Below are 8,387 nucleotides of genomic sequence, written 5' to 3' on the forward strand. Positions count from 1 at the left end.
TGTGTGCCTCATAAGGTGTTGAACGTTCAGATGGAGATCGTTTTATGCAGAAGAGTGTTACAAACTGTATGGTATACTCAGTACTGATTTCTTCAGTCTAAGTGATACCCCAAGTTTCAGGACTTGTTTTTTCTTAACTTGTAATTTAGTTTTAATTAATCTCCATATAAAAGCTGCAGCTTGGTGCTTTATTTGAATATTTTGCTTTCTCCTATAATCCGTGCTTTTAGCAGTTCCCTGTGTACCCTTACTTGTCTGACAACTGAATATAAAGCCACACATAAAATATTGCTGTGGACACAAAATTATAAAGTACCAGAATACAGTGTAAGAACAGTACTTTTTCATGAATTAATTTCATGAAGGTAAGGGTACCTTACAAGAAATTAGCCAAGAGATGATAAGAGAAAATAGCACACCAAAGGCAGATGGGGAAGACTTTTCTACCCGAGAAGGAGTTTTATCGCTGACACTGTTTGACACCAGTCGTAATAAGTAAAAGGTTAATTTTTTGTCAGTTTTACTTCTTTTAAGCTCTCTGCAGACTGCATTTCACTGCTGCCTGTTTCCAGTCCTGCTCCTTAGCATACTTTTGATCTCCATGGTGGTGCGGTACAGATGCACGCATCTTCGTCAGTTCATTTATAAAGGTGAAGTGGAGAATCCTTGTGTGTATGACCAGGGAAGGAACCAGGAGTAATCTAACATCTCCTAAGAGCAGCGTGGAAAGGAGAAACCATTTCCAAAGTCAAGAATAGTGGAAATCTTTGTCATGTGTTTTACTTTACAGTGGAATAAAATTTTTAATCTTTGAATAAGTTAATATGAGGAATTTTAAAAGATCTTTTCTTAAAATACATTGATACTCTTGAACAATTCTTTTAAGTGTCATTTGGCCAAAGGATAGAAAGAAAAAAGGTGAGTATATTTGTATACTTACAGATTTTTTGCTTACATCTGCAGTTTTAAATGTGTATTATATATTATTTCATTGTCAGATTTTTGTAGTGAGAAATACAGGTAATGATTTTTATATGCATTCTAGGTTTGAAACATCCTAATTCAATGTCTGTGTGTTTTATGTTTTTAATTTATATTTGCTATATATCAAGTAAAAGAATTTTCTTACAACTCAAATAATAAAATTCTCACTTAAAATGAGCTAAGGGAGAAAACTGAGTTAGCTGTATGGAAATATTTACAAGTTACATGGAATAGGTTTCAAAGTATCAGAATTGGGAAGATTAAGTCCATATTTTCAGTAATGAGGGGGTAGAGCATTTTTAAATGGGCAAAAATCAGTTTTAGAGTGCTGGATGTGTGGTGCACACCTGTAATCCCAGCACTCAGGAGGCTGAGGCAGAAGGATTACTGCGAGTTTGAGGCCAGCCTGGGCTACAAAATGAGTTCAAGGCCAGGCTGAACTGGTGTAGAGAAACCCTGCCTCAAAAAGACCGAGAAGAATTTATGTTTGGTAAATACGTGCATTGGAAGCATTTGCCCTCCATCCTGCCGTGGTCTGGTCGTTCTTCAGCTCTGCCGTGGGAGTCTGGGGCTTGTCAGGGTGGTGAGAAAAAAAGAATACTAGTTTATTAAAGGTATCCAGAGGTGAACAGCATTCAAGGAGGGTAAGAATGGTCATATTTTGGACTGGAGTCTCAAAAAAGCAGAGTGTCAGTCAAATGGGTTTAACTATCTTTTTTTCCCCCTACAAGTATATAGCAAATCTGAGTTGCAAAGCTACTACAAACTCAGGCATTGCTTTAGCAGTTGTTCTTTTAAATGGAAATGCTGTGAAAACAGGACTATCCATTTTCTATATGCACAAGGTCAAATATTGAGTACAAATTTTGCTAATTTTTCCCTCATATCAGGAGCTTGTGCTATATAAAAAAAATTTCATTTACTGTGACCTTCACTAAAGTTTGTTGCTAGGTGTAGTTAAATCCAAATACATAAAACAATAAGTACAAACAGTCTTTCCCATAATGTGTATTTTTGTATTCTTCTTAGTAATGACAAAATTGTTACCATTTCCTAAACTGCTGCTTTAAATCCTAACCACCACGTGTTTTATCATTCTCGGTTAAAATCCTTCAGAATTGCTAAGCTTTGTAATACATCAAATACAAATCTCATAAAAATGCTTTACAGTATTTTCGAAAAGGAATATTCTAGGTAACACACATTCCGGGGTTAGTCCTCTGTTCGCTGATTTGTAGGTTTGCTGAGTGGCAGGTAATTCAGACTCATTAAAGTGTTCTGCTGTGCAGCCTTGCGTGTGTGCCTGCTCTCTTCGGCACTGAATTATTCCTTAAGGAGTGAAAGCGTTTAATTTTCTTTCTAGTGAGTACCGTCTGTTACATCTAGCAGACAATTTTTTAAATTTCTAGAGTTCACCCAAATATGCCCATTTAACTCATTTCCCCAGGAAGCCCAAGACCTCCAAGTCCTCGTTCAGTCCCTGAATTTCCTAATAAAATCACAAAGGGTTATCTTCTTTCTCTGATTGTTTTATGGTAGATTATCAGAGATCTGAGCATTTACTGAGGACTAGTAAATTTAAATTATTTTAGAATTGTTCTCAGAAAAAAGGTGGGGAAATTGTTAATAATATATATAAATATTTTAATTGTTAACATTCCTGAAAGCCTCCTGAAATACGAGTAACCCTGGTGAGGCTTTTAATCAGTTTATAAAACGCATACCCCCTGTCGCACCAGATATCTGTTACATCGTAGATCAAGCGTAGCCGTCGTTGCCCGTGGGTGTTTGGTATCGTCCGTGATGTAAAGGCTTTACAGCAGGTGTTGCTGAACACTGGGAAAAGAGCCGGCTTGTTCCTCTCTGAAAAGCCCTGTAAAAGAGGCAGCTTTTTATTTCATCTTCAGAACCTTTCTCTAGGTATTGTAGTGCCCGAGCAGAGGCTTGCGTGGGTTCTGGGTCCTCTTGTACGGCACGCGCAGACATCTGCGCACACGCGTGCCCGGCCTTGCGCCAGCCGCCGGGAAGTCCAGGTATAGTCCTGCGTATCAGCGTCAAGCTTTGCTCCGGGAGCGTCAAGAAACTGGGCTACTGCTTCCGGCCCAGTGTCCGTGTTAGTGAGGCCTTGAGTAATCCAGTCTTCAAACCAGGAAGGGTCGACCCTCACTTTCCCGTCGCTCTGGCTTTCAAATGCTGGCCTGACGGTTGGCTTTTGCTGCGTTCCGTTCTTCTTAAGAGATACCTGAATCTCAAGCAAAGCGGAAAGAAGCAGGTAGTCAGCGTGTGGCAGCACTCGTTTCCCTGCATTGGGCTTTGCACCCGTGAAATGGTGCCGGTGTCCCGTGAGGACGGCGTGCGTGGCTGTAGAGGCAGAATCGGCTATAAACTCACCTGTTCTACCATTGCTCAGAAAAGGCGTTTTAACACTACTTAGCACGGTTCATACGTTAAGAACCTTTTCCGTCTTGGGGCAGAAGCGGACCCCATCTTGCCCCGACTGGCCTCAGTGATCACTGAAGTCATTTGAGTTAAACATAATACTCCAAGTGCAAGGGGTTATGGTTCTTACACTTGGGGTCCTGCCCCAGGCGGTCGGTCTGCCTGGCAAGACACCGCGGGCTGGCTCGCTCACAGAGCAGCCGCTTCTCGCAGTCGGAACCCTGGAAATCGGGGGTAGGGTGCCGGCACGGCTGGTTTCTGCCGAGGGCCGCTTCCTGGCTGGACATGTGATTGCGTAGTCCTCGCCTGAGGAAGGGAAGAGGGAGCAGGCCGCTGTCCCTTCGTGGAGTGGCACCTCATCTTCGCTGAGGGCCCCACGCTCATGATCTCTTCAAACCTGTGTCTCAGGACCCGTCTGCATCACGGGTCCTGCGATGAGCTGGGATCTGACACCATTCGGTGCGTGAATTTACATCTGGTGACAATTGTGGGATTTCAGGGTCACCTGTATTAAGTAGTTACACATCTTTGGCAACATCACATTTTCTGGCCACTAATCCCTTACTATAGTATATTGTCTGCTCTGCTGCAAGAATAATATATTAAGTATATACCAGGCCCTATTTCTTGGTCTTAAAAGTTTCTCTAGAGAAACAAAAACAGTAAGAAATCTACATAGAGATCAATAAGCAGTTGGCTGACATGATTATGGAAAATGAGAAGTTATGTCTTACCTTTCTCTCGTTGCTGAGACAAAAGTACCTGACACCCAAAATGAAGGAAGGAAAGGTTTACTTAGCTCACAGTTTGTGGAGGTTTCAGTCCATACTCAGCCGCCTCCGAGGCAGAGTGGCACATGGCAGAGGGCGACAGTTCCTGGCGTGGGAGACAGCAAAAGCAGCCAGAGCACAAAGGAGGAGTGAGGGCAGCAAGCAGCCCCGGTCCCTCCCGTATTGCATGCAGACTGCCCGCCCCAGGGCGGTGTAGTGTTCACACCCATAACTCCAGCGCTGGGCCATGAATCAAACTCCGGAAGCCCGCCCCTGGCTGCGTGAGGCTCTGGGGGACACCCAGACACAAACCGTAGCAAGTTCCAAGGTGTGGAATCAGCAAGCTGGAGGCGCAGGGACGCTGATGGATGAGTCCAGTCCCTGTCTAAAAGCCTGGCAACCAGGAGAGCTGATAGCGTGTATTCCAGCCCGGAATCCAGCACGCTTGAGACTCAAAGAGCCAGTAGTTAGTTTTAGTCCAATGCCGGAAAGATCAGGGTCTCGGACGGGACGGGACGGGACGGGACGGGACATCAGGATTCGCACCGTCTGCTTTTCTTGGTCTACTGAAGTGTTAATCTCATCCGAGAATATGTAAAAGTAGTCGTCATTCCCATCCACGTACACATTGGAGTTTCGGACCATAGCCTCCGGCGTTAAACCAAAATTCTGGGCCTCCTACTCTTCTGCAAGCTACTTCACCTCTGACCAACTGCCCTCATTTGTAAGCGAGAGCAGGTCTGGAAGTGCCATCTAAGGAGGCTTGAAGTGAGCCACACTCTGATAATAAGGGAATAATGAAGCTGTTAAAACTGTATTTGCTCAGCAAGCACGTTCTTTTCCTCAGGATGCAGTTTACCAGTGGCGGAGGACTATTCCAGTCAGCTTTCTTTAGCAAGAGAGCAGAGTTAAGAGTAGCAGTTAATCCACACAGGCTACCTGCTAACCTAGGGTTTGAGAGCAAAGATAAGACTTGATCCTCTGCAATTCCTCACCCTACCTCGGTGTCCTGTGGTGTGACAACCTTGGAATACCACGCTTGTGTCGCCTGCTCGCTCGCTTTCCCCTCTCAAACTCCTATATGCTTTCCTCGACCCATCCCAAAGTACCCTTGCTGGGTGTTCTGTTTATCGCTTGGCGCCTTGGGCTGTGTATTATGTGTGTCTCCCCGCTAGGCTGAACCACCCAGTGGGAGGTGGTGTAGGACAAAACAAGTTTCCCTAAGCGCTGTGACTATGAAGAAGTATTTTCCGTGTGTGAATCCGCACAGTATTTGTTGTGATTTTGCTTTATTCCTGACGTGACTGAGTACATAATTTTAAAGTTTTAAAAGTAAGTTTGCCTTATGAATGTGCCTTAAATATAAATACAGGAGTTTTGGGCATAGCTCAGCGGTAGGTACTTGCCTAGCAGCCTCAACACCCCAGGTGTGATTTCTGAGCCCTGCAAGGGTGTGTGTGTGTGTGTGTGTGTGTGTGTGTGTGTGTGTGTGATTTCCATTATAACAGCATTCTAAATTCACTACATTCGTGACTTCTGTAATATTTGAAATTGAATGAAAGTTATTTGTTTCATTTATATTGTGTTAAGAATTTTTTTAATTTTAAAGAAAAACAGGTACAGAATTTTGAAACAAGATGATAGGAAATTAACAATGGGTATTATATTGCATGTTGCCATCCTCAGAGTAATTGCTCAGATTACCAGATAAAGGCGTGTAAGATGGATCAAATATAAACACTAACTGTTCCTTTCAATGAACTAATAGAAATTAGTAATACAATTATCTTAGCTTTTATGTACATATATATATTCCTTCTTTTCTCCTTTCCCCCATCGCAGTTAGTATTTATTTTTTGAGCAGTTTCTTTCCCTTTCACCTTGTCTGTTGTACCCGTTGGGTCTTATTCACTCGTTCAGGTTCTTACACTAGGGAGACAATACGATGTTTACACATGCGGGTCTGATTTATTTCACTTACGAGTGTGGTCTCTAGTTGCATCCATTTACCTATAAGAAACTTTTCTTACAATGGAAACAATATTGCTACTGTCTCTTGCTCCAGTTGGAGAACGTCCTGAATTCCCAGTTGTCCAAAAGTCCCTCATATCTCGCGTTTCTGTCATTTTTGCATAGGATAATAGCCTTCGACTCGATAAGGCCAAGCCTGGATCCCCACCCTCAACTTCAGTGGCTTAGAATAGTTATTCAAAACGCCAGAACTTTATTGCTTTCTTGCTTTTTCACCACAAGGATCTAGATAGAGCTTTGAAAGACTTGTAGATGAGGAAAGAATTTTTTTTTTTAATACAAGTCCTTTCAGACTTGCAAATTCAGAGATCCTGGTTCTCCTCCCTGTCAGATTGAATTACAGCAGATACTGTTAACCACCAGTACTCTACTCCCTTTCTATTAGGAGAGGAAGGTAGCCATCCATGCCCAGGTGACTATGGATGACAACTGACTGAAGTCAGATTTTCAGAAGTAGTCCTGTTCTCTTTAATTTGGGGTTGGGTTTATGTCCTGTTATAAGCCATTGAATCCGGAGAAGTCTGCAGGCGTGCTCAATATTTTTTCATTGCTTTGTAATGAAAATTGGGAAGAAATGTTCTGAGGACAGAGTTCTTTCTACATGTGATTCCTAGGATTCCAAAGCGGCTTCTTGGGACAGGGATGGTAGCATGAAGTTGTGCCATTTTAACTTGATCATGTTCTTCTGTCTTTTTGATTGTGTCTGCTATCCAAAATTATATTCCTTAAAGCTGGGAATACCTCCTTCCATCCCTAAAACCACAAGCTTCCACTCGGGATATTTGAACATCAGAAATAACCAAAACTTTTTCCATATCACCTCCTGAGTCTTAAAATTGAAACCCAGGGCTTTAGAGTTTTGTTTTGTTTTGTTTTGTTTTGTATTTTGTTTTGAGTAAGATCTCACTAAGTTGTTCCGGCTATCCTCAAACTTGAACTTGCAATATTCCTGCAGCATCCTCCTTAATGGGGAGACTGCCTTTTAAAAAATAATTATTCTGATACAAAATAGCATCATCCACAATTAGGACTATAAAGAAACAGGAAATGGTGGTCCATGGTCAACAGAAACAGCTCCAGAAATAATTCACATGTTAGAACTGGCAAATCAGGACTTTAAATAGGAATGTTTTAAAGGAGCTATAGGAACAGATATATAAAAGAAGAAATACAGAATTTTAGAAAGATATAAAAACTAAAACTAGAAACTATCTGAAGTAAATAATGTATTATAGGGTGAGATTAAGGGCAGAACAAAAGAACATCTAAAAATCAAGGACAGATTTCTTCTTTATCAGCAGCCTCAAAAACATGTCAGAAAGAACTAACTAAATAGAGTAGAGGAAGGAGCAAGAAAAAATATTTGAAGAAATCTGGCTGGAATTTTTTCCCAATTTGATTTTTAAAATCTGGTCCAGAAAGCTAGCATGCCCTAAGTAAGATAAACAAAAAGAAAACCACATGTGGTTACCAAAAAATCACATTTGCACAATAAAGAAGCAATCTTAAAAGCAGGCATTGAGGGGGTCACTGTACAAGCGAAGCATGTGACAGCTGATACTGCACTGGAAATAATGTCAGAAAAAAAAAAATAATGCATTGTGAGGTGCTAAGAGAGGAGGGGAGGGCAGGTGTGGGGGCCTCCTTGTAACCCCAGCAGGAGACTCGCTGCAAATCCCAGGCCGGGCTGAACTGCTTGGCAAATCCCCAGCTCAAAAAGACAAAAAAATAAAAGGGGTAGGAGGATTGGCAAGATTGTATACGCAGAAGAGTATCTTTGAAAATTTAAGGCAAACTACAGATTTTCATACACACAAGAACAGAAACTGTCCGCGCTATAGAACTTTCCAAGTGGAAATTCAGATCTGTAGGAAAGGAGGAGAGTTCTGGGAACAGTGAAAATGTGGGTAAATACAAAAACCATTTTTCTTTCTGTACAGCAACTGATCGTTCAAAACAAAATCAGTGCTAGTGTGGAAATGCGGGGTTTGTAACGTAGACAAAGGGATGTAAGTGGAATGATACTGTTACAAAGTTCTTATGTGTGAATAGTTCAATACAAAAGATTATGACATGGTAAGAATGTATGTTACAAGCCACAGAACAAGCACAAAAATATATGTCTGAAAGCCAGTAAAGAAGACAATAAATAATATTCCTTCC

General features: G+C 41.7%; 1 protein-coding gene across 1 annotated transcript; it reads right to left on the reverse strand.

The window, feature by feature from the left end:
* Positions 1-1,432: 1,432 nt before the first annotated feature.
* Positions 1,433-4,193, reverse strand: LOC102016980 (basic leucine zipper and W2 domain-containing protein 1-like). Its single transcript, XM_005397430.1, has 2 exons — positions 3,376-4,193; positions 1,433-3,226 (listed from the first exon to the last, which is right to left on the reverse strand). The coding sequence occupies exons 1-2, from the start codon at positions 3,385-3,387 to the stop codon at positions 2,888-2,890; spliced, it is 351 nt and encodes a 116-aa protein (XP_005397487.1). The 5' UTR covers positions 3,388-4,193; the 3' UTR covers positions 1,433-2,887.
* Between the last annotated feature and the right edge of the window lie 4,194 nt (positions 4,194-8,387).

This window comes from Chinchilla lanigera, unplaced genomic scaffold (assembly GCF_000276665.1).
Source record: "Chinchilla lanigera isolate Chin_1 unplaced genomic scaffold, ChiLan1.0 scaffold00057, whole genome shotgun sequence".
Lineage (NCBI taxonomy): Eukaryota > Metazoa > Chordata > Mammalia > Rodentia > Chinchillidae > Chinchilla > Chinchilla lanigera.